Source organism: Mirounga leonina, unplaced genomic scaffold (assembly GCF_011800145.1).
Source record: "Mirounga leonina isolate KUSES-001 unplaced genomic scaffold, KU_Mleo_1.0 Mir_114, whole genome shotgun sequence".
NCBI lineage: Eukaryota > Metazoa > Chordata > Mammalia > Carnivora > Phocidae > Mirounga > Mirounga leonina.
In genome coordinates, this window is record NW_023270265.1 from 20,252,348 (window position 1) to 20,278,945 (window position 26,598).

Sequence of the window (26,598 nt, forward strand, 5' to 3'; positions counted from 1 at the left end):
AGGACCTGCTTATACTATGAATAGGTCACACATCCACATGGTTCAATTCTCCAAATATTCACAGAGTATACAGCAAGTTCTCCCTCCAACTCCACCTCTCTTCATAGACAGCCGATGTTATTAGTTTTTTGTGTCGTCTTCCAGAGATAGTTTACCCAATAGAACAAAAGCACAGATAAATATACTTACCCTTTCCTAACTTTTTAACTCAAATGATAGCCTATTACACTCCCTGTGTTTGTCTGTCATCAGATTCTGAAAGATGCACGACTCCACCCCCAAAAGATTAGGAGCCTTTAGGCTAAGTTTCAAATGTTTCAGAAAGCTCAGGGAGGATGACTTGTCCAAAGTTGTATTGACAACACTCACACGCTGTTCCTTGAATATTCGTCCCTCTCTACGTTCTTTGACAATTTCTCATTTTTCAAACATCACTTCCTTGGAGAATACTTTCCCTTCCTTAACACGCCCCCTCCCCCAACTAGGTGACGTCCCCTGGTTATTAGGTTTCGGATCATTATGTACTTCTCCTTCCTAGCACACACATAAGACACAGCATTAAAATTTGTTTCCTGCCTCCGTGAAGACAGGAACTACATCTGTCTTGTTCACTGGGGGCACACAGTAGTTGCTCAACAGAAATGTGCGCAGTGAAACTCGAACTCAGGCCAGCCGGCTTCCAGTCCACTCTTCTTTCGTCTGCGACCCCGCTTTAGTCGAAGAAATAGTTCCAAGATGTAAATAATAAAAAAAAACACCTCGATAGAAAAAACTGGGAAATGTGTATTTCCACGATTAATGGAGGACCTTAGCAGAAACTGCTCACCGCGAGGTGTGACGACCGCAGGAGGGCGTCAATCAAGAAAATGCCCCCTTGCCCCTCAGGCGAGTGGAGCTGCACAGAGCCGAGGCCACAAGGGGGTAGCGCCACGGATTCAATAGAAAACACGTGCAAAACGGGCAAGCGGTGCTGCGCGCAGCTGCGACCCCCGGGACCCGGGGATAGGGGACACAGAGCAACCCCCATCGGGGCGGTTACCTGGCACCGTAAGACCCAGGCTTTCCCCTGATTCCTTCCCGGAGCGGCTTCTGCCAGCGTCCTCACGGAAGTGGCTGAGTGCGGGGAGCCCACAAATGAAATGGGCTGGAGCGGCCACGAGTCCGGAGCACCTGAGATTAGTCGTCCTTACCCCAACTGGGACGTAGCTAAGGGCTGGATTTCTCTCTTTGGAGCTGCCCCAGGAACCCAGGGCCCGCTCCCGCCACGAGCTCCGGAGACGCCCCGGGCAACAGCCAGTGTCACCGTTACTCCAGGGAGCGCTACTCTCAGGCCTGCGAAGGCGCGGCTCTGCCGGTGGCCTCTACGCCTGCCAGGCTCCAGTCTAGCTGCCCCGCGCCTGGGGCCGGCTGCTGCCACCCTGGGCCCGGGCCTGGATCAGTGCCCCCCGAGTTTCGGCAGAGCTGCCTCCCGGCAGGAGCTGGAACTATTTGAGTCCGTGTTCCAGGCGCTACTTTCCTCGTGTGTCCCCACGACGGACGTGACCCTGGTCTTCCTTCGAGGGCTTTCCGGGCCAGGGTGCCTGGAGCCCCGAGCGACGGCGGCGGCCGGGCACCGGGGCGCAGGGTCCCAGGAGCCTGAGAGCGAGCGCGTCCCGGGGGGCGGGAGCTCGGCCGGCGGGGGCGGGCCGAGGGTGGGGGCGGGAGGCGGCTCCCGGGGCTCCGCGCCATTGGCCGCAGGGACGGGCGGCAGGAAGGGGCCAGAGAGCGCGGCCCCACCCCGTGGCCGGCAGAGCCTATCGCCGGGAGCGCGGAGCGCGGATAAATGTAGCGCCGCGGCGCGGGCCGCCAGCTCTCCGAGGGGCCGGAGCGCAGCGGAGCCATGCAGTACCCACACCCCGGGCCGGCGGCGGCGGGCGCCGTGGGGGTGCCGCTGTATGCGCCCACGCCGCTGCTGCAGCCGGCGCACCCGACGCCGTTCTACATCGAGGACATCCTGGGCCGCGGGCCCGCCGCGCCCACCCCCGCCCCCACGCTGCCGTCCCCCAACTCCTCCTTCACCAGCCTCGTGTCCTCCTACCGGACCCCGGTGTACGAGCCCACGCCGATCCACCCCGCCTTCTCGCACCACTCCGCCGCCGCGCTGGCCGCCGCCTACGGACCCGGCGGCTTCGGGGGCCCGCTGTACCCCTTCCCGCGGACGGTGAACGACTACACGCACGCCCTGCTCCGCCACGACCCCCTGGGTAAGGCGGCCGGGGTCATGGCGGGGCCGAGCCGCGGCGGCGGCGAGGAAGGCGCCACCCGGCAGGTGGCAGCGTCCAGGAGGCGGCGGGGGCGGAGGGGGAGGCAATAGAAAGTTGTGGCAAAAGCGATCGAAAAGCGGCTCTCGGGCGCGCGCGGGGACGGGAGGCGCGGGCCCCAGTGGCGCGCGGCCGGGGCTGACCGCACCATGACTCAGATTGGTTTTCCTGCACCTTGCAGGCGTCGGGGCGCGCGGGCCCGCGCGAGACCTCTGGCACTGCCGCGGGGGCTGGCGGCCGAAGGCAGCCCCGGGGCGCGCGCGTCGCTCGGGGTGGTGGGGTCCCCTTAGCTGGAGGGGCGGGGAAGGGAGTGCTGAGGCGCCCCGGGCCGGTCCTGCTGGGCAGGGATAGCTGCTGGGCCCCGGCGGTTACGAGGCTGGACCTGGTTCAACAAGCTTGTGCAGTGAAAGAGCCTGACCCTTTCCGTTCATACAGGAAATCTTGAGTTCTCGATAGGAGTAAATCTGGTTTCAGAAGCTGTTAAGTGTTTTCCTGGCTGCATGAAGCAGACCCTTCCCCCGGAGTAGTGCACGCTGCTGATTATTTTATCGACATCCTCAATACAGACAAATTCAGGAAACACTCGACTTCTGATAGCCGGGATCCGTTTTTCTGATATTGTTCATTTCCTCTGTGTGGGATGTGACTTTATGGCAGCTAAAATAACCAGTTGCTTCCTTTTTTTTCCCCCCCCGAAGCTGTTTTGCACTAGTCTGAAGCCTGACGTAAGCAAAATCTGGGGGAAAAAAACCCAACAATGCCAGCTTTCAAAGTGTTTGGGGGCAGGCCTGCAGACCGACGGACGGACGGACGGACGGACTGACTGACAGGTCTTTGGAGTAGGAAAGGCAGCCAGGACACCTAGGGCATATGGTTGGTATTCCCGGGGCTTGTCCCCTCAGCGCTCGGCCTAAGAAATAAACCAACGGTGACTCGCGCTCCGGGTGGCCCTTGGCGGCTCTGGCATCTGAAGCCCCGGGGGAAATAAAGACATGTTCATGTTTATGACGCGGCCTCTAGCTCAGCCCTCCACCTTCCTTTCTCATCGTTAAGATCTGATAGGGGATTATATTGTAGCTCTTTTTTTTTTTTTTTTTTTTTGAAGTTACTGTATATTTGATTCCAGCTTCGAGGGTTTGGTGCGGTGGCCTCGGCGTGGCTCTGTTCGCCTGCTGGGGCGGGAGCGGGACCCTCGGCCGGGCCGGGCCTGGGGCAAACGTTTTCACAGAGCGCGCCCTGGGTTTCCTTGGGTTACTGCTGGGACCGCGCAGGAGGAAGCAAAGGGCTTTTCGAGATAGACCAACAGGAAACACATTGACGGAAATGTTGCCATAGCCCACGGGGTAGCTTTAACTGGCCGCCCCCGCCGCCGGGTGTGAAATCAGAGGAGGCCGCAGCGCCCTGGAGCCAGGATTGGAAGCTCCACGAGCGAGCGGCCTAATGTCGGCGCCCGGGCCCCGAGGGCCTCCCGAGCAGGCTCCAGCCGGCGGCGCCTGGCCGGAACGCCCCAAGGAGGGTAACAGCCCGGTTCCTCCCCGACAGACACACACTCGGGCATTTGGAAAGTGCGGCTCACCAAGGGACAGGCCCTAGAGGCGCCAACAGTTCTGTATAAATTCGAGAGTGACTTGTTAAAAGAGTGTCGTGGTATTTTAGGCTCCATTTATAGTGGGTGTTCTTTGGGGGATCAAAAGATTTGTGCGTTTGAAATCAGCTGTGCCTGTGATGGCCGTCCGTGCGCGTCTGAGCGTACAAGGGCGGTCTGTGTGCATACGCAGTGTAGGTGTGTGGCCCTGGGTGTGCACGTGTCTTGGTGGGAACGTACTGGGTCCTTGCGGGTGGCTGTGTGTGAACCTGTCAGGTTGAGTGTCCTTCTGCGTCCCCTACTCCCCAGGGCCCGGCCGCTCCAGGGCTGTCACTAACCGCCGCTCTCGCTGCCCGCAGGCAAACCCCTGCTCTGGAGCCCTTTCTTGCAGAGGCCTCTGCATAAAAGGAAAGGCGGCCAGGTGAGGTTCTCCAACGACCAGACCATCGAGCTGGAGAAGAAGTTTGAGACCCAGAAATACCTCTCTCCGCCCGAGAGGAAACGTCTGGCCAAGATGCTGCAGCTCAGCGAGAGACAGGTGAGCGCGCCTGCGGGCTCGGGGCAGATTCCAGGGGCGGGGGGTCGCGGGGCGGAAGACAGACGTGTCGCCAGCCGTGCGCTCGGGCGTGCCGCGTCGCGCTGTCTACCGCCCGGAGCTCTGGCCGGCTCGACGGCCGCCCGGCAGCTTCTCCGTTACTCCCCAGGTCGCTTGGGTTCGTGGCAAGTTTTCTTTCTCTCTTTCCTGTAGGTTAAAACCTGGTTTCAGAATCGACGCGCTAAATGGAGACGACTGAAACAGGTATCGACATGGTTGTGTTTCTATGGAAATAAATATTTTTATCATGTTATCTCAATGCGAGGCCTGTTATGGGTTGTATGCAAAAGTAATTTGAGAGACTATTTAACCTCTTCACCTTGATTAAAAAGGCAAATAGTCCTGCTGAAATTCAGGATGAGTTGCTCAGGTGGCAGTAATGCTAAAAGCACCTAATGCAGTTCCTATATCAATTATGCTTGGGTTTTCACACACTGGCTGGTAAAACTCCGGGCTAATTGTTTTATAAACTCCATATGTTGTTTATCTAATTAACGCAGGAAAGATAAAGTAATTGACAGTAAATGACTTAAGCAGTTATCTTTGGGAGAAAATTGTTTCTTTTATTTACACAGCCATAATAAAACCAGGCAGAGCTCAAGGGTAAATATAAGGAAATAAACACCTCTAAGTCTTGTTTGCACTGTTTTTTTAGAAGGATTAAATATCAAAGAGTTTAAAATTATTTCCCATCTAATACCAGCTCTTAAAATGAATATAAGACACGTAAGAGAATATACAAGCCTATTTGGAAAGTAGCTTCAAGTTACTAACAGTCTTTTTTCCAATGACCTTGTTACGCAAGATGTGATAAAAAGTAAAGGCTAATTCAGTTTTTGAAAAACCTCTATTGACTTAAAGCTGAAGATTTGCTTTTGATGTTCCAATCTGGATGTCTTCTCCAAAGTTATCTGACAATTGCTGAATTGTTCATTTGCCAGTGTATATACAGTTTAGAATAAAATATTTTTGAAAACAATAATAGGAGTGGGGAAATTGAAAGCAGTGTACATTTTTAAATTTAGTGATCATAACTTTTTCATTAGAAATAAGATGGTGTCACAGAGAGCACTTTGAGACAGAAAATAAATTTCCCATAATTTCATTACTCTAACATGATTTAAAAATTTGTAGATTCCCTCTCAATCTCTGACCTTGTGCATCTATTTGTTACTTAGTTGCAAGCCTGGTGAATATATTATTCTATAGTCTTGCTTAAAAAAAAAAACCCTTAGGAATATATCATATTTCTTTGTAGTGTTTATGTCTATTTTAGACAAACAATTAAAAATTCACTTACTTACTTAGTTCTTGGTCAAAGGCTTGACTGCACTTTACCAGGGATTTTTAAAATAGTGGTTCCTGGGGCGCCTGGGTGGCTCAGTCGTTAAGCGTCTGCCTTGGGCTCAGGTCATGATCCCAGGGTCCTGGGATGGGGCCCTGCATTGGGCTCCCTGTTCAGCAGAGAGCCTGCTTCTCCCTCTCCTACTCCCCCTGCTTGTGCTCTCTCTCTCTCTCTCTCTCTGTCATATAAATAAAGTCTTAAAAAAAAAATAGTGGTTCCTTTGTAATATGGGAATATATTTTCCAGATATTTCCCCTGGATTATAAGTAAATTGTAGTTAATTGTCTCCCTTTGCAGTTGGCAGCATTCTTCCAGTTCTGCATTTTTACCTTTGCCGTGATTTTGTAACTTGTTACGTGTATTTATAAGTTTATAAATTTACTCCAGAAAATGGATGAAAAAGGATTCAATCTAATAATTTTGAAACTTTCCCTTAATTCACTACTTAGCATTCATATTTTTTAAATGTCTGGAAGACCCTGTTAATTGGCAAGGTTTAAAAACACTTGAAGAATGAAGATTGTGTGTACCTGTAGTGATCTAATCTCTCCCTCCCCTAAACTTTTAAGAATCTTGAGGCCATGAGTATGGGCTGGAGCTAAGTGTTCATTTGACACAATACGCTGTTATATTTGTGACTGGTTGTTCTTACCTGGCAAGAGAATAATCTTTCTTTGATATGACCGGCTCTTTTCTTCCAAAATGAGAAAGAAGCACAAGTATGTATTTTCTGAATAAAGATTATAGCTGATGAAAGCAATAGATAAACTAAAAATTCTACAGATGAAAGAGAATGAAAACACATTTTGATTCATGTATCTTATGTCTCCATATTTCACAAGCCTACCAATTTCCATTTTCACTCCTTTCATTCAGGAGAACCCTCAAAGCAATAAAAAAGAAGAACTGGAAAGTTTGGACAATCCCTGTGACCAGAGGCAAGACTTGCCCAGTGAGCAGAATAAAGGTGCTTTGGATAGCTCTCAATGTTCACCCTCCCCTGCCTCCCAGGAAGACCTTGAATCAGAGATTTCAGAGGATTCTGATCAGGAAGTGGACATTGAGGGCGATAAAGGCTATTTTAATGCTGGATGATGACCACTGACATTGGCATGTACAGAAAACTGGACTTAGGAATAACAGTTGCTACAGAAAATCTCCATAGACATACTGGAAAACTATGAGAAAGGGAATCAATTTTCTGGTATTCTGGAAACCTAAAATATTTGGTGCACTGGCTAAGCAGCAAACTTACACTGAAACCTTAATTTTGACTTAAATGGTTTATGTACTGATTGTAGGTTATATGGTGAAGGGACTCTTCACTGGTTAAATTCACCCCCTTTTAAAAAAAAAAGTAAATTGTTTTTTCTATTTATAAAAAGTAATTTTGAACTTTTTTGTTAAATTTTTAAGTTATAACTAAAGATTTTAATAGGATCTTCTTGAATGACTTTTTAATCTGTATCTGCATCCCACTTAATGGAAAGGCAAAAGGGCACCCCAGATCCAGAGGTATGCCTTGCTCAGGGGGCCCACATTTCAGGCAGCCTTGGAATATTTTAAAAGGAAACTTCCTTTACTTTTATATTACATTCTTATTTTAGTATATGTGCTGCCGAAGCACTGTATTACATTCTTATACTGCTGCCTTAAATCCAATATGATCTCAGAGCTCCTGCCTCCGGGATGTGTGTGTTCTTTTTGTCAGAGAGATCTAGTTGATGAGAATCTTAAATGCTTGTTTTGCACTATCACTTAGTACCTTATATGACCAAGGTGTTAAGGGAATAGTACAGTCCAATTCAAGCAGAGAAACTGACTCGTCGGAGACTAAAATTAATCACAGATGAACTAGAAGTAGCAGGTTAATTAAATGTAAGTAGACTGTAGATAATTATGTTTTATATCAGTGTTTATAATGTGTTGTATATATAATTGTTCACTGTAAACAAACAAACAAAAGACCAAAATGGTGTTTTTTTTAAATGAGTAACCTGTGTATAAAATAAACCCGTCGGTGGGACGACTGACCTCGAGGGACCAAGCATTCTTCCAGGGAAACAAACGCACACCTCTCACCTTTCCTCCCAGCGTCTCCCGGGTCCCGGCGCGGGGGCGCGGGGGCGGGACGCCGGACCGCGGGCGGGTGGGCCCCGGGAAGTAGATTTGGGACTTTCCCTGGAGGGGGAGGGAGCTGGGGTGGGGGAGGGGCTCGACGTGTGTGCGTCGCGGCAGGGGGAGGCTCCCGCCCCCGGACTCCGAGCGCGGCGGGTCTGAGACCCCGGCGCGCCAGGTGGCTGGAAGAGCCGGGGCCGAGGCCCGCTGCGTCGGGGAGCGCAGGGCCGCCGAACCCCATCGATTCGCCTCGGCTCCCAGGCTGGCCCGGGCCGCTGTCCTTGACCGGAGTGAGTCAACACTGCGTCATCCCTTGGCGGCCGAGCCCGGGTAGGGGGGTCCGCGGAGAGGGTGGGGGGAGCGTGCCGGGGAAGAGCGGGGAAGTAGTTTGTGCCGAGACCGCGGGTCTCAAGCTTCGGCGAGCTTCGGAAGCACCCGCAGAGCTTCTTGAAACTCTTGGCCACCGTGTCGCCAGAGTTTCTGATTTGGTAGGTCTGGGGTGGGACCGGGAATTTGCACTTCAACACGTGCTCGGTGATGTCAAAGTGGCTGGTAGGAAGACCGCGCTTTGAGAACCGCCGTTCTAAGGTGCTCCTCGAGTAGAAGCAGGTGGGGCCCGCATACCCCCTCACTCCTCTCTCACCTGCTTCTCTTCTCCCAGTAATTCCTCCCAGTGCGGGAGCCGGAGGCGGGGAGGAATGAAAGGAAGAAAGAGGGCAGCGGGGCTCATCGAGGCCGGTGGGAACCAGAGTCTGATGGCTGTGGGACCCTGGCAGGGCCGAGGAAGGGCTACTGTGAGAGGGGAGAATGGCAGTGCCACATAAGGGGGGTATGGGGCTGAGGGGAAGGATGGCCTGAGGTTTCTGACTGGCCCAGGGACTGCATCCGGCTGCTTGCCTAGCGGAGCCATCAGGTCCCTGACATTCCAGGAAAATGAGGAGGAGGGGCCTGTTGGGGAAGAGGTCCAGCCTGGGCCTCCCTCCATGGAGGCCTCTAGTTGTTTGTGAAGGTGGGTGCCTTCGGACTGAGGGCACCTGAAGGAACGACTCTGCCCCTTGCATGGCTGACCAGGGCTATGGTTCCCCGGACATGGGCGCTCCAGTGAAGACAGAGTGAAAAGGTTATTGCTTTTAGGGAGTTGTTACAGCCTGCCTCCTTAGATTCCAAGAAGGCCCCTGGAATTGCCTGCAAATTTAAATTTCGGAGAAAATTAGCACCAGGTCCTTAAGCAGAGAGGTGTGACTAGGCCTGGAAGTTTAATAATTTGGTTGGAGTTTTAGTTCTTGACCTCAGTTCTCCCATCTGTGGAATGGAGATGGTCTAGTTGATCTACCTGATCCTTTCCGGCCCCCAAATTCCCAACTCAGTTCAAGCTCTTTATCTTTATGGTTCCCCCTATTCTCGGTGTCTTCTCAGTGTTGGAGTCCAAAGTAGACCTCCAGTTGGAGGGTCTTCCTTTCCATCAGCTGCAGGCTCCAAACTCCCAGACCTTGCCTGACAGGTTACATCTAGGTTTCAAGGGTCATAATCAGTCTCGCTTGAAAATGGGACTGTCTGTATCAGACTTTTGGAGAATGGGAGGCTTGTGGGCCTAATATTGAATTAAAGCAATCCTGAAATCAGTTTGTGTGTGTTTCGCTCCTGGAGATAACCTCTGGTTAATGTTTATTCTTGAGAATAACTGTATCATGATGATCAGGCAGAGAAATACAGGCTTATGTATTGATTGACACTAGAAAAGTTGAAGGGTGAAATCTTGTTTTAAAGTAGACAGTTCTGGAATCCAGGATGTTTTCTAGTTTAAAGCTACTCCTAATCCTCTTCAAGTTGCTCATATTCTGAATCTAAACATAGTCTTAAGAATCAAGAGCATGTTCACCAGAGTACAGTATTTTCAGGGTACCGGTTGGCTTTAACTGTTTTCAAAATGCCCCATTGCAGATTGCCAATGAATATTTACAAATTCTTCCTACAATCCAGGCATTTTTTCATTTGTTTGTCTTCTGGCCATTTCATGTTGAAGCAGCATGTATGACCTTTACAGCACAACTCCTGTCTTGTTTTTAACTCTTTTTATCAGGAGATTCAACTTGAAAACGGTTATCATTTAGCAGAAAGACAAACAGAAAAGCACATTTTTGTAAGCAAAACGTTAATGATTGGAAGAATTGCCCTAATTTCACCATGACAGTGTGTGATTAATCCCCTGGGTCATGTACTTATACTTTAAGTTATTCAGTTCATTGGTCTTTGATATTCAGAACCCTTTCTAACTTAATAGGATATTGATTTTGTTGGATGATGTACTTTGACTCTTTAAACAACATCACTTTTAGGGATGACTAGCCCGCTGTGTAGTATTTTATTTAGAGAACTATTGCATAAGGTTTCTTTTTCTTACTTTTTATGGTTTTCTCAGGGTGAAAGCTGATAAAACATCTTGTGGGAAAAGAGGAAACCATCTCTGATAGTGAAAGTACCTATTCTCTTTCAACATTTCTGACAACTTTTTTTTCTTTGGTGGTTTCATTGCTGTGAATATTCATTTTACTTAATGGAGGCAGGGCAGAGATTCAAGAAAATGTATTTGGACTTGGGGAAGTGCACTTGGAGGGGGACAGACTGCCCTTACCAAAATTCCCATTCCAGTTATACTGCCTTGTGGAACTCAAGCTCAAAAGCTCACCCTTTTGATTTTTCTTTAAAATCTAATAATCAATGATCCTTTAAATCTGTGAGTGGAGGTGAGACTTTTGTGACTCCTGACAACATGGGACAGAATGTGGAGAACCAAAGAGTCACCCAGAATGCTTCTAAATGGTTAGGAGTTTGGTAAAAATAATCAGATATCCCAACATTTCCCTTCCTTCACTTTGGGTTTCGTGAAATTCCAGCTGGATTCTGTAATTTGTCTAATCGAATTCTGTCCCCTTGATAACATTTTTTGGTATTGTTGTTAAATCCAAATGACAAGCACTTTGGAGATTCCTACCACCCACCAAAATATCTGAGATCCAGGGTCTTCAGAACTGCAACTACCCCTTCAGATCTGGCTGAGGGGGCCCCAATGTCAGGAATTATACCACCGTGGGTAAGAGCAGGGCTGGAAGAATGGCTGTCTTGCTGGTTGGGGGTCTTGGGAAATGTGAATGCTCAGCGCAGTTCCTAGAGAGGTGGGCTGCTCACCTGAGAGCAAACATCATACCTGGCACACAGTGGGCGCCAAGTGTTAGATAGAAAAACTGGAAAGCCCTCAGTGACTCCCTTCTTGTAAGGTAGCTCTTTGATTCGCTGTAGCAGGCGGTAAACCTCTTCAGTCGGATGTACACAAATCTCTGCAGACAATGGAGAGGGCTGCGGGGAGGAGACCTTGGAGCTGGCAAAGGCATTTCCTGTCTGCGGAGGATCTTGACTTTGGAGCATCCGGCGGTTGCCCGAGGTTTTCGAGGCGGCTGAACGCTTTTCCGTATAGCTACTTAGAAAAAAGAAAAGAACAGGGGAGGGGAGGTCACTGCCGATTTCAAGCGATTTTACAGACGAAAGCCAACGAGACAGCTTCTCATGAAAAAAAAATTTTTTTAAGCATATTTTCTAACCATTAGAATTTTTTCCTAATTTGAAAGGGAAGTTTGGTATCATTCAAAATCTTACTCAAAAATCTCATCACTCTCCAAAGACAACTGCAGGAAAAAGTTAACGGTACCCGCCCCCCCCCCCCCCCCCCCCCCCCCAGGATATTTGCAGGAAGAGAAATGCCTATTGAGTTTGTCTCCATGAAACTTGTTTATATTTTTCTTTTGTAGTTTAATTCTGCCTTTCATCTTTCCTCGCCTCTCTACTTTTTTATCATTTCTTTTCTCCACTCCACCTACTCGCACCGCCCCCCTCCCCGCCCCCTTTCAGGATTTCTCTTCCTCATTCATTTTATTTCCCCTTTAAAAATAAAAAATGACTAGTCTCAGTTCTTTTTTTTTTTTTAAAATATTTTATTTATTCATGAGAGAGAGAGAGAGGCAGAGGGAGAAGCAGGCTCCCAAGGAGCAGGGAGCCCCATGTGGGACTCGATCCCAGGACCCTGGGATCGTGACCTGAGCCGAAGGCAGACGCTCAACCATCTGAGCCACCCAGGCGCCCCTAGTCTCAGTTCTTTAGATGTCACAATTAGGGCCAAGATTTTCTATAATATATAGAAATGTTCAGTTTTCAGGTGGAAATTCTAGGTTTGAGGAAGATGTTGCTGGAGTCCCAATACACTACCCTCATCCCTCCAAGGACAGTTCTTTAGTTTAGCTTTTTTTTTTTTCTACCCTTTTTGGACCAGGATAAGCGCTCTGGAACGCCTGGGTCGCTCAGTTGGTTAAGCGACCCACTCTTGATCTCAGATCAGGTCTTGATCTCAGGATCGTGAGTTCAAGACCCATATGGAGCCTACCTAAAAAAAATATGTGTATATATATATAACTCCCTCTAGGAGTTAAGCCCTGAGTAACACTGGAATGTGATAGAGGTGACCGGGGGAGGCTGCTATAAGGTGCAGGCACAGGAAGTCATGGCAGAACCCTCCAGAGGCTCTTGGCAGAGGAAAGGAGATGGGATGCTGTCCCAAGGAGAGGGATGATCATGTTCGTAGACCTGGAGATGAAAGAGAGCAGGGAGTTAAGTATGACTAGAATCCTCAGAGGTTTTTGGCTCTGGAATTTTGAAGAAGGGATTATGGACTGGTATTGTCCCCGTCTAGTCACATAGATCTCTTGGCTTTTAGGTCTGCAGTTTCCTCCCTCTGGAATTCTCTTCCCCCAGACAACCTCTGGGCTGGCTCTTTCACGTCCCCCAGGCTTGGACTTCCCCAGCCACCCTAAAATCACAATCTAAAATCACAACCCCCTCTTCCCTCTTCCCCTCCCCCAATTTGCTTTTCTCTATTTCATTACTATAATTGTATATATTTTTACTTATTTATTATTTATCTCTCCTCATTGAAATGTTAATGCCATGAGGGATATTTGTGTTTTGTCTACTGCTGTGTATCTCCAGCGTGATGCATAATAGGTGCTCCATAAGAGTGAATTAAATGAATGAACATATATTGAGCATTTACCATGTATTAACATATTAACATTATGTAAGTCCTTCACATACTTTCTATCATTTAATCCTCACAAAAATTCTATGAGGTAGATTCTGTTATTAGTTCATTTTCTAGATAAGGAAACTGTCACCAAGAAGTTAAGCCCAAACTCTCAATTACTATACCAAAGTTGTCATGTGAACTTCCTTGTTAATCTCTTGTGGTCTTGAGAACGTATCAAGCAGGGTATAATTCTAGCTTTAAGAAGAGCGTTGGGGGTTTCTATTCATTTTATGTAATCTTTTTGCCTTAATTCAAGTCTAGCATTAAATCTAGAAGGGGTTACAATACAATATAGGAGATAATGCAGTTTCTGTCTGTGTAGCCCATTATTCTATTATACCAGGAAACCAATAAACTGGAGCACTATTCCAGTTTTCTGAGGACACGACCATTATAAAATATGCTTCATACTTTTCAAGGTGTTAAAAAAAGTTCTTCCGGGGCGCCTGGGTGGCTCAGTTGTTAAGCGTCTGCCTTCACCTCAGGTCATGATCCCAGGGTCCCGGGATCGAGTCCCACATCGGGCTCCCTGCCCGGCAGGAAGCCTGCTTCTCCCTCTCCCACTCCCCCTGCTTGTGTTCCTGCTCTCGCTATCTCTCTCTCTGTCAAATAAATAAAATCTTTAAAAAAAAAAAGTTCTTCCACTGATCCATGTTGTTTGGCGTTCCTGTTATATACACTGTTTAGTATCATTACATTTCTTCTTTTTTTTTTTTTAAGATTTTATTTATTTTTGACAGAGAGAGTGTACAAGCAGGGGAAGCAGCAGAGGGAGAGGGAGAAGCAGGCTCCTCGCTGAGCAGGGAGTTCGATGCGGGGCTCGATTCCAGGACCGTGGGATCATGACCTGAGCCAAAGGCAGACGCTTAACCGTCTGAGCCACCCAGGCGCCCTACATTTATTCTCCATATGACTCACTGATGAATGTTCCACAAGGACCTCTGAAATAGAGCAGTGCAATGGCTAATTCTAGTGTTTGTTGCATCCAGCACTGTGTTTGGCATGTGGTAAGCTTTTAATAAATGCTGTACTACAGAATGAGAGTGAAAACCATTAGCCTTCCCCAGTGGAGAGGGGAGACATTTCTCCCCCTTTCCAAGCTGTGCACTCTTCTTATGTTTCCTATTCACTGGCCACAGAAACACAGCTTTCCTGGATGGCTCCAGGAGCACAGCAGAAAGCAGGATAGGGCCTGCGAGTGGAGGAGAGTCTGCTGGACTGCAGCATGGGTGGGGTGGGGGGTGGGGGACGCGATTAAGTGTATTTAAGCCTACAAGCACTAAAAGATGATGTGCTTCCCCCTCTTTTTACCGACATGAATATGTAGAGGAAGTGCTTTTGTGGGTTTGTATTGGTTCTTTTTCCCTTCAGATTTGGCAGTTTCATTCAATTTCACATTCACACTTCTCAATTTCAATCAAGAGGTTTATTTGAAATATACCTATTTTACTGAAAAATGACACCATTCGTGGTTATTACTACTATTTTTATTGATATCATCCATTTAGCAATTGGAAGCAGGAAAACCCAAATGTTTTTAAATGATTTCTTAAAGTATTTCATGAATTGCAAAGAAGCGATTGTAGAAGGAACATAAAATGTGTTAGCTTCACACCATGGTTCAAAGTTTTAGCCTTCCTTAGCTGCTTATGGAATCTGCATTACTACAGACTTTCCATTAATTGTAAATTAGACCAGACTAATTCAATAAATGTTTAAAAAATGGCCCCTGAGTGCAGGCTCAGACGTCCAGAGGAAGTGGTTTCTTAGACACCTGCCTCCCATATATTGACTCGATGGTATGTAGGTGGAAGGGAGTGAGATAGTTATGATGATGTATGGTGCTGTTGATTAGTTAATTGAAGGTAAAATTTTTAGCTTCACCAAGCAATTACCTGACCTCATTAAGGTCTTTAAAATCACCCAAGTGCCATTTTGCCTGAAGCAGCTGCCCCTTGTTTAGATGTTATTTCAGGCATTAAGAAAAGCACAATGCTAGTGGTAACCAGGGAATATAAGCCTGCAATTTCAGGAATATATTGTTCTGAATCTTAGCCATTATTCAGTATTATCTGTCCTGTCTGAACATGAGACACTAAAATCTCTTTACATTTGTATGGTTTTACTTTTCAGAAGGTTTTTTGAAGTATCATGTTTACAAAATATGTATTTTTAACAAATGAAATCATTTTTTAAAATGGTGTCAAATTTATTTTCATTTTAATTTTTAAGGAAACTTCTTGTTAAAGTATAACTTACATTCAAAAAGTTCACAATCATGGGTGTGTATGGCTCACAAAATGAATACCCCATGTGACTGGAATCCATATGATGACACAGAACATGGAACTACTTGATCTCTAGAAGCCCCCTTTTTGCCCCTCTCTGGGTCACTGGCCCCAAGGCCATCCCAGGGAAACCACCATCCTGATCCTAGATTTTTTCTTTTAAGATCTTATTTTTTTAAGATTTTATTTTTAAAGTAATCTCTACACCCAGCATGGGGCTCAAACTCACAACCCCAAGATCAAGAGTCGCATGCTCCACTGACTGAGCGAGCCAGGTGCCCCATCACAATCCCAATTCTAAACAACATAGATTCATTTGCTGATTTTTGAACTTTATATAAATAGAATCCTATTGTATGTTCTCCTTAGTCTCTGGCTTCTTTAGTTTTTTATTGGTAAAATTCATCCATGTTATTGTGTGATTTTTTTTTAAATTTTTCTTTTTTTTAAAGATTTTATTTATTTATTTGAGAGAGAGAGAATGAGAGACAGAGAGCATGAGAGGGAGGAGGGTCAGAGGGAGAAGCAGACTCCCGGCCGAGCAGGGAGCCCGATGTGGGACTCGATCCTGGGACTCCAGGATCATGACCTGAGCCGAAGGCAGTTGCTTAACCAACTGAGCCACCCAGGCGCCCTGTGTGATTTTTTTTTTTAAGATTTTATTTATTTATCTGACAGAGAGTGAGAGAGAGAGAGAGAAAGTGCGCACAAGCAGGGGGAGCGGCCCAGTCACCCTTATGTGATGTTATTTGTTCATTCCAGCTACTGTGTGTAGTAGTTGATTCTATGGATTTTCATGCTACTTTAAATAATCCATCTGAACATAAAAAACTGCAAAATTTATGAACATTTAAAAACAATATCACTGGGCGCCTGGGTGGCTCAGTTGGTTAAGCGACTGCCTTCGGCTCAGGTCATGATCCTGGAGTCCAGGGATCGAGTCCCGCATCGGGCTCCCTGCTCGGCGGGGAGTCTGCTTCTCCCTCTGACCCTCCCCCCTCTCATGTACTCACTCTCTCTCATTCTCTCTCTCTCAAATAAATAAATAAAATCTTTAAAAAAATAAAAAATAAAAAAAATAAAAAATAAAAACTAAAAACAATATCACTGTTCACATACTATAACCAGGCACTTATTTTTCGAAAGGCATGATCCATATGTAATTCTAAGACTCCTAGGTGCACAAGGAGCGCCTGGATGGCTCAGTCCGTTAAGCGTCTGCTTTTGGCTCAGGTCATGATCCCAGGGTCCTGGGATCAAGGCCCGTGTCAGGCTCCCTGCTCAGCGGGGAGTCTGCTTCTCCCTCCCTCAGCAGCTCTCTGCTGCTTATGCTCTCTCACTCTCTCTCAAATAAATAAGTAAATAAAATCTGAAAAAAAGAAAAAAAGAGACTCCTAGATACATAGAAGGAAAGAAGGCAGAAAGACCAGGGGTACTGTGAGGAAAGAAATGACAGCAACCTGTCACATATCAGAACTGGGAGTATCAACTAAGCTACTTCCTATCTTTTCCACTCAGGAAGATTAAATTTAACTTTTTTTTTTTTTAAAGATTTATTTATTTATTTATTTTAGAGGCAGGGAGAGGGAGAGAGAGTCTTAAGCAGACTCTGCACCGAGCATGAAGCCTGATGCCTTCCTCCATTTCATGACCCTGAGATCACGACCTGAGCTGAAACCAAGAGTGGGCCACTTAGCCCACTGTGGGCACCCCAGGCGCCCCTTAGGAAGATTAAATTTTAAAAATTCTTCTAAAATGTGCCTGTTGCTTTAACTTTTGATGAATAAAAACCTGTCTTGTCACATAAAAAAAATTTCTTCTAAAGACAGTTTTCCAAGATTAATTTGTTTATGTTATTACACATAGTTGTTTATGATAAGAAAGCTAAGTAAGGAGTCAAGTGAGTGAAACAGAACCTCAAATTTATTTTAATTCTGGACGTAAAGTCTCTCTGTACTTAGAGTATTTTTATGCAGTAATTTTAGGAAATTGGTTTGCATCCTACTCCACTTTGATGTTCCTGTTACTTTGCAGTTGGTGATTATGAAGGTACTATGAAAGGTGTCCTGGGTTTGCTTTGTAAGTGGTGTGACTTTGGACATGTCACTTAATCCTCTCTGAGTCTGTTTCTTCATCGTAAAATGAGGGGCTTGGACTGGGTCATCTTTAATGTTTCATTTAACGCTAAGATGCTGCATTTTTCTGTCCTATATCTTCCTAAAGAACACATTAGTCTCTTAAATTTCAGTGGTTATGCATTTGAGGTGTTGAAGGGTGCAAGGAATCTCTCATTTCACGGGCCCTCTGGTAAATTCCTGAGCTGGGCTGCCTCTTCTACTTGTTCTCAGTTCTAGGGTTGAGTCAAGGCTCAGTTTCTAAAAAAGCCTATCACAGCTCACCCTAAGGAAGAGTTCTCAGGAAAGCATCCCCAGTTGATTACAATTCTTCTATCAGATTATTAAATTAATTAATAATTAAATGCTTAAAAATTAAATTAATTCAACCATTCCCTTTACAAACATTTACTGAGTACCTACTATGTGCCAGGGGACTTTGAAAAGCACTGAATATATAAATTTGAGTAAGACACAGTAGTGTGACTTTGAAGACTTTGAAGAAGGAGGAAAAAAAAATCCTTTGGATTTCCAATATTTACAGACAAACTTACTTCTATTCCAAGTATAATTACGATTTTCTTGCTGTGTAATGGTTCCATATCATTTCAGTTCCTGAGTTTGGCTTTACAATAGCTCTTAACCAGACAGTCCACAGCAAAATGTTTAATGACACATGGGCATTCCAAAGTTATAAATAACCACCTAAGGCAGCCCTGTTTATAGAATTACCTCCCAATGGCCGCTTCTTTCCTCATTTTCATCGTTGGCCTCATGTACCTGCTTCATCCCCCCATGTAGTGTGGTTAGAACAATAATCAAAGTGTCCTGAGCAAATGACATTATCTAACATCCTATCCACAGAGCTCTCATCTTATCACCATGCCCTTCCTTTCCCATCGAGGCTGTGCCTCTGCCCATCTCATCTGGCTTCATCCAGGTGACTCTGTCCACCTCAGGCAGGTCTGTGGTTGGCCAGCTCTCTTCCTTCCTCTTCCTGCTCCATCAGCCCTGCTCTTCCTTCCTCTTCTCCTTTTTCTTTCTTTTATTTGGAGCTAAAAAAAAAAAAAAAAAATCCTTCAAGTAAAGTTGAGGAGTGTCCAATTGGATCAGTGAAATGCCTCTTCAAGGTAAAGAAAAACGATAATTCTTGAAATGAAAATTAGGGAAAGTACCCAGAAATGCCTTGGAATCTTCACGACATCTAAGAATCTTCTCAGTTCTAGGGTTCTCATCTAAGAGGAATGGTTATTCAACTTTGTTTTCTGTTTTCATTACTACAGTTATAACTTTTTTTTACTATCTGCCTTGTAGAAAAGGGCTATTCCATTACTTAAGGATTATATAGGCTTCAGGGGACTTCTCCAAGACCTGATCTTTTTATATCTGTGTGTCTTGGTTATAAAAACCCTACATTCTCAATGTGAAATATTTGAAAAATAAAGTATATAGAAGAAAATAATAATCACCTATAATCCAACGAATTTGGGAATTAAACTCCATAGAAAGTTGAGGATAGTTCCTTTAGTTGTTTTCCCCACATGTTTATATGTATAATAATTTTAAATTATGACTTTTTTTATCTTAAAATTATTTTTGAATAGTTAAAAAATGGTTAAAAATGTAAATAGTACAGAGGCTAATATAGTAAAAAGTAAGTGTCCCTCCCTACCCCTGCCATCTGGTTCACCCATCAGAGGCATCTCTTAGTGATTTCCTTGGTGGTCTTCCAGTGATGATCTATATACATAGCATGTTTGTAGCTATCTCCTTCTCTTTTGCCTGAGTACAAATCATAACGTACTTGACATTCTTTTCTCTATCTTACTTCTTTTTACTTAGCAATCATCTTGAAGGTTGTCCCCTATCAGTATAGATAGTGCCTGTCTGCCTGCTTGCCTGCCTTCCTCCCTCACTCCCTGCTTGCTTGCTTGCTTCCTTCTTTCCTTCCTTCTGCTCTTCCTCCTCCTCCTTCATCTTTTGCATCTTCTTCTCTTTCTCTCTCTCTCTCGTGCTGGCTGGATTGTATTCCCTTTTATGTCTGAATCCTAACTGATTTGATGTACATTTAGGTTGTTTGCAGCCTTTTGCTATTACAAACAATGCTTCAATAAATATCTTGTACACGTAATAATATATTTTTTTAAAGATTTCATTTATTTGACAGAGAGAGACACAGCAAGAGAGGGAACACAAGCAAGGGGAGTGGGAGAGGGAGAAGCAGGCTTCCCGCCAAGCAGGGAGCCCGATGCGGGGCTCGATCCCAGGACCCAGGGATCATGACCTGAGCCGAAGGCAGACGCTTAACAACTGAGCCATCCAGGCGCCCCAATAATAGAGTATTTAAATGAACTCAAACGTTGATTACAATTCTTCCATCAAATTATTAAATTAATTCAACCATTCATGCAACAAACATTTCTGTCTTTCTGCTTTAGCATATCTAGGACAAATTCCTTGAATGAGAATTGCTGGTCAAATGGTATGTGCATTTTTTATCTAGATCGATATGGCCAATTCACTACCTATATTTTGTCATGATTAAGATTATACTGAACATGTAGTTTTGTTTCCTGTGTTTAAAATATTTTGTTTTTTTTTTTTGTGAGCTCTATGCCTAACGTGGGACTTGGACTCATGACCCCAACCAAGATCAAGAATTGCATGCTTTACGAACTGAGCCAGTTAGGCACCCCTTAAAATATTTTATATAAATAAATATTTTCCTTTATAAATATCATGTTAATGATTGCATAATGTATTCTTATGTAATGATGCCATAATTTCTTAATTCTTTTATTATTAGGTTGTATTACATTGTTTTGTTGTTACGAACTTTTCTAAATTGAGCACAATTTACCTCCATTTCAGTTTTATTCCTTCTAGAGTACATTCATAGAAAATGATTCATTGAGTCAAAGGTTTGAATATTTGATAAATATTGTGAAATTATTTCCTGGGAAAGTTCTATTAGTTTATATCAGTAGAGAACAAGGCCCATTTCACCATACCTTCACCAGTGGGGAAGGTTGCTTATCCACCTGATCTTTCTTAATTGTATAGCAGGAGAATGATACAATTTTGTTTAGTTTTTTAAATCAAAAACTGAATTATTTTATATGCTATTTCTTTTTCTTCTTTAGCATATTGTGTTTCATGTCTCAGTCCTTTTCATATGAATTTATTTGAATTCTTTATATTGGAGGATATGACTTTTTGTCTTATTTATTACAGAAATATTTCTCAGTTTCTAAATAGATGCTTAAAAATTTTTTTTTAAGATTTTATTTATTTATTTGACAGAGAGAGCGAGAGAGCACAAGGAGGGGGCGCGGCAGAGGGAGAGGGAGAAGCAAGCTCCCTGCTGAGCAGGGAACCTGATGTGGGGCTTTATCTCAGGACCCCAGGAACAAGACCCGAGCCTAAGGTAGACATTTAACCGACTGAGCCCCCCAGGTGCCCCAAGATGCTTACCATTTTTATGTGAGAAATTTTATGTAGTCAAATGTAGCAATATCGTCTTTGTGATTTCCTTTATTTCTCTTAAGCTTAGAAAGTCTTTCCTCATTCAGAGAATAAATGAGCATCTACCTGCCTTAGAAAAACTCTCCCTAAGACTCCCTTCTCAATCTTCCTTCTCTCTACATTTAACTCTTAATCTACCTGGAATTTATTTTGCCCCACAGTATGAAGTGAAGAACCAAATAAAAATTTTCCTTAAAATATCTAACCAAGTATTCCATTTATTCAATAATCCTTACTTTATGGCCCTTTTACTATATTAAATGTCTAAAAATATGTTGGCTTTTGGATTAATTATAATGCTCTTACAATTTGGTTTCTGTATTTCATACATCTGTAGCTGAGTTTAAGGATTAGAATTTGCTTTCTCCAGCCCAAGGATGAGAGCTCCTGCTCATCCTTCCATATAATCAACTTTCTCCTTCTCCCAAGGTGTGGGCTAGCTTTCTGAATAAAGAGTTAGCCTTCACATCAGATTCTTTGTCGATATGAGTGCTATTTCATTGTGGTTTTGATTTGCATTTCTCTAGTGGCTAATGATGTTGAACATTTTTTCCATGTGCTTATTTGCAATTTGTATATCTTCTTTGGAGAAATGTCTATTCAAGTCTTTCGTCCCCCTTAAATTGGGTTGTTTGCCTTTTTGTTGTTGAGTTGTAAGAGTTCTTTACATTTTCTGGATAAGCTAATTATATAATTTACTGATCCTTATCAGATACATGATTTGTATTTACTTTTTTCCATACCGTAGGTTGTCTTTTCACTTTCTTTTTTTTTTTTAAAGATTTTATTTATTTGACAGAGAGAAACACAGCGAAAGAGGGAACACAAGCAGGGGGAGTGGGAGAGGGAGAAGCAGGCTTCCCACCAAGCAGAGAGCCTGACGCGGGGCTCGATCCCAAGACGCTGGGATCGTGACCTGAGCTGAAGGCAGACGCTTAACGACTGAGCCACCCAGGCGCCCCTTCACTTTCTTGATAATGTCCTTGAACATACAAAAGTTTTAAATTTTGATGAAGCCCAACCTATTTTTTCTTTTGTTCCTCATGCTTTTGGTACCATATCTAAGAATGTACTACCGAATGCATGGTCATAAAGATTTAACCCTATGTTTTCCTCTAAGAGTTTTATGATTTTAGCTCTTATACCTGGGTTATTGATACATTTTGAGTTAATTTCTTTTTTTTAAGATTTTATTTATTTATTTGACAGAGAGAGACACAACAAGAGAGGGAACACAAGCAGGGGGAGTAGCAGAGGGAGAAGCAGGCTTCCCGGGGAGCCCGATGCGGGGCTCGATCCCAGGACCCTGGGATCATGACCCAAGCCGTGAAGGCAGACGCTTAATGACTGAGCCACGCAGGCGCCCCTTGAGTTGATTTTTGTGTATGGTATGAGGTAGGGGTCCAACTTCATTCTTTTGCAGGCACATATCCCATTGTCTCAGCACACTTGTTGAAGAGATTCTTCATTACCCATCTAATAGTCTTGGCACCCCTGTCGAACAGCACTGACCATAGATGTATGGGTTTGTTTCTGGACTCTCAGTTCTATTCCACTGGTCTAGGTGTCTATCCTTAGGCTAATACTGCACTGTTTTGGTTACTGTAGCTTTGTGGTAAGTTTTGAAATTGCAACTTGTGAGTCTTCCAACTTTGTTCTTTTTCAAGATTGTTTTGGCTGAGGTTTTATTATCTTGCAGATACTACTACTGTCTTCCAGATACTACTACACGTTATGTTATAGGATTCATATGACAACTCTGTAATATAGATATTAATATCCACATTTTACAGGTTAAGTGATTTGGCCAGAGTTACACATCTGGTAGTATATCTAAGATTAAAACTAAGATTATCTAACCCCAGAGCCTAGTTTCTTAAGAATTATATACCTGTGGGGGCGCCTGGGTGGCTCAGTCGTTAAGCGTCTGCCTTGGGCTCAGGTCATGATCCCAGGATCCTGGGATCAAGCCCCACATCAGGCTCCCCACTCTGCAGGAAGCCTGCTTCTCCCTCTCCCACTCCCCCTGCTTGTGTTCCCTCTTTAGCTGTGTCTCTCTCTGTCAAATAAATAAATAAAAACTTAAAAAAAAAAAAAAGAATTATATACCTGCCTCTGTCAAAGATGAGGGGCCACTGGAGCTTAATAACACTGTTTTCTTTTAGGTAAAAGGTTAGAAATCTGTACTAGTAAACATTTCTCAATTGGTAACCCACAGTCAGACTGATCCGGTAATAGATATAGTGAAACCCATTTTTTCCTTTCACATTTAGTACTTAATTTTTCTAAGGTTTGTTACTATTCAGACAGTTTTGCATCCTCCTCTACCTTCCTCTTTTTGTGATCTTATTTTTTCAGATGGATGTTTTGAGGTTATTTTCTATTTTGAGAAAATTACACAAATCTGATTCATTATCACAAAAGCTCAAAAGTGGTTCCTGTTGAAGCCCTTCACATTGTCAATACTGTGAGCTCCTGTTAGTCTGCTTAACTGGACAGGAAACCATTGAGTATGGGTGATGCTTCATGTTTTCAACTAAATTGTTTTTTTTTTTTTTTTTAAAGATTTTGTTTATTTATTCATGATAGACAGAGAGAGAGAAACAGAGGGAGAAGCAGGCTCCCAAGGAGCAGGGAGCCTGATGCGGAACTCGATCCCAGGACCCTGGGATCATGACCTGAGCCGAAGGCAGACGCTTAACCATCTGAGCCACCCAGACGCCCCATCAACTAAATTGTTGTTGAAAGAAATTTTAGTGACCTTAGGTATATCAAACAAATATGCAAATGAATATTTTACCATCATAACTGAGCATGACTTTAAAAGCAAATACACAAACATATTGGCAAGCTGCTTCTACATCTCTGATGTAGATTGATTGATTGATTTATGTAATTTACATTCGGTAAAATTCACTCTTTGCTGTATAAACTTCTATGGGTTTGACAAAAGCATAGAGTTGTATAACAACTACCACCCTTGGGATAAAGAACAATTATGCCCCTCGAGAAATTCCCTCCTCATGCTGCCCTGTAGTCAGCCACTCTTCTGACCCCCAGCCCCTGATAACTAATCTGCTCTCTGTCCTACAGTTTTGCATTTTCTAAAATGTCATATAAATCTAATCATACAGTGTATTGCCCTTTGAGTGTGGCTCTTTTCACTTAGCATAATACCATGTTCTTATGTTTAGCAATGGTTAGTTCCTTTTATTGCTGAGTACTATTCCATAGTATGCATGTGCCATACTTGGTTTACCCATTCACCATTTGAAGGACATTTGGGTTGATTCCAGTGTTTGGTGAATACAAATAAAGCTGCTATAAACAGTTCATGTAAAGGTTTTTGTGTGAATGTCAGTTTTCCCTTGGATAGATATTGAGGAGTGGGATTTCTGAGTTACAGGATAAATGCAGGTTTAATTTAATGAGAAACTGCCAAACTGGGTTGTTCCCCCCCCCAATTTCTTAAACCTACAATAACAGATTAATACAAACTTGACGGTTTAAACAGCAGCATGCTTGGAACTAGAGGGTGATATGCTAAGGGAAATGAGCCCATCAGAGAAAGACAAACACCTAGGATTTCACTCGTGTGGAATTTTTTTTTTACAATTTTATTTATTTATTAGAGAGAGAGAGAGCACGAGCAGGGAGAGGAGGGGTAGAGGGAGAGGGAGAAGCAGGCTTCCCCCTGAGCAGGGAGCCTGATGCGGGGCTGGATCCCAGGACCCCGGGACCATAACCTGAGCCGAAGGCAGACGCTTAACCAACTGAGCCACCCGGGGGCCCTCAAATGTGGAATTTAAGAAACAAAACAGATGAACATAGAGGAATGGAAGGAAAAATAAAATAAGATGAAACCGAGAGGGAGACAAACCGTTAGACTCTAAGCTTTAGGGAACAAACGGTTGCTGGAGGGGAAGAGGGGGAGGGGGATGGGGAAACTGAATGATGGGCATTAAGGAGGGCACTTGATGTCATGAGCACTGGGTGCTATATGCAACTGATGAATCATTAAATTCTACCTCTGAAACTAATAATATATGTTAATTAAATTGAATTTAAATTAAGGAAAAAAAAAAACCAGCACTCTATTCTCTCACAGTTGGGGAAGGTAGAAGTCTGGAGTTGAGGTGTGGGCAGGGCTACACTCCCTTCGAAGGCTCTAGGGGAGAATCTTTCTTTGCATCTTCTTACCTTTGGTGGCTCCTGGCAATCCGTGACATTCCTTGGCTAGCAGCTGCTTTACTTCGATCTGTGTCTCAGTCTTCACATGTGTCTCTTTGTGTCCTTTCCTCTTCTTTTGTGGGCACTAGTCATTGGATTTAGAGCCCACCCTAATGAACTATGACCTCATCTTAACTAATTATATCTGCAAACACCCTAGTTCCAAATAAGGTCACATTCTGATGTTCAGAGTGGACATGAATTTTGAGGGGGACACTTACTCAGTCCACCGCAGTGGCATTGTACCACATTGCATTCCCCCCTGCAGTATGTGAGAGTTCCAGTTGCTCCTAGTTCTCATCAGCACTTCTTATTGTCAAGTTTTGTTTTTTTTTTTAAGCCATTCTAATAGTGTGTGGTGGTGTTTGTGGTTTGAATATGCATTTCTGTAATGACTAATAATGTTGCACATCTTTTCGTGTACTTATTTGTCATCTGTATATCTTCTTTGGTAAAGTGGCTGTTCACATCTTTCCCCCATTTTTGTTTGTTTGTTTGTTTCTTTTTATTGAATTTTGAAAGTTCTTTCTTTATTCTAGATATGAATCCTGTGTCAGATAGGTGATTGGCAAATATTTTCTCCCAGTCTGTGGCTTGTCTTTTCATTCTCTTAACCATGTTTTTCAGAGAACAGAATTTAAAAATTTTGATGAAGTCCACTTACCAATTTTTTCTTTAATGGCTGATGCTTTAGATGTTGTATCTAAGAACTCTGCCCAATCCAAGGTCACAAAGATTTTCTCTTGATGTAGTTTTGAAACAGTAAATGTTGAACTGGGTCAGATAGCAAGCTGGTTTGAGAGAAAATGCTTGGGTTCATTTCATGTTATAAAGATATTAATTCAGTTAAATTATTGGATAGTCCAGCTTTAAAACAATGTCTTCAGGACCCCATCATCACCTCTCAACTCTTCCTTCCTCAGAGCACAGAGGCTTGCATCTCAGGCAGAGTCTGTCTCCACAGTTAGAAACTCCAGCCTTGGGGCACCTGGGTGGCTCAGTGGGTTAAGTGCCTTCAGCTCAGGTCATGATCCCAGGGTCCTGGGATCGAGCCCCGCATGGGGCTCCTTGCTCCTCAGGGAGTCTGCATCTCCCTCTGCCCCTCCTCACACTCGTTCTCTCAATATCTCTCTCAAATAAATAAATAAATAAAAACTCCAGCCATAGAAGTTTCAGGAGATAAAAGTCACATCAAAAGTTCGAGGACTTAACTCTCATTGAGCTGCCTTGGCGAACATGCATTTATCTCTGAACTGATCATTTTAGCCTGGAGATGGAATATGATTGATGGCCAGGCCTGGGTCATGTCCCCACCCCTCAAAGTAGGCACGGGAGGAGTCAGCCCCACCTGAAACACGTGAATTGAG

General features: G+C 44.2%; 1 protein-coding gene across 1 annotated transcript; it reads left to right on the forward strand.

Moving 5' to 3' along the window:
• Nucleotides 1-1,801: 1,801 nt before the first annotated feature.
• HHEX (hematopoietically expressed homeobox) lies at nt 1,802-7,859 on the forward strand. The gene is made up of 4 exons (XM_035025163.1): nt 1,802-2,243; nt 4,245-4,423; nt 4,634-4,684; nt 6,702-7,859. Exons 1-4 carry the CDS (start codon nt 1,880-1,882, stop codon nt 6,918-6,920), a joined length of 813 nt encoding a protein of 270 aa, XP_034881054.1. The 5' UTR covers nt 1,802-1,879; the 3' UTR covers nt 6,921-7,859.
• The last annotated feature ends 18,739 nt before the right edge of the window (nt 7,860-26,598 follow it).

Excerpts from the sequence above, each read along its gene's own strand:
- HHEX (XM_035025163.1), top strand. The coding sequence starts at position 1,880 with ATGCAGTACCCACACCCCGGGCCGGCGGCGGCGGGCGCCGTGGGGGTG. Across the intron at positions 2,244-4,244 it reads GCTCCGCCACGACCCCCTGG|GCAAACCCCTGCTCTGGAGC; the intron begins GTAAGGCGGCCG and ends CGCTGCCCGCAG. Across the intron at positions 4,685-6,701 it reads AATGGAGACGACTGAAACAG|GAGAACCCTCAAAGCAATAA; the intron begins GTATCGACATGG and ends CCTTTCATTCAG.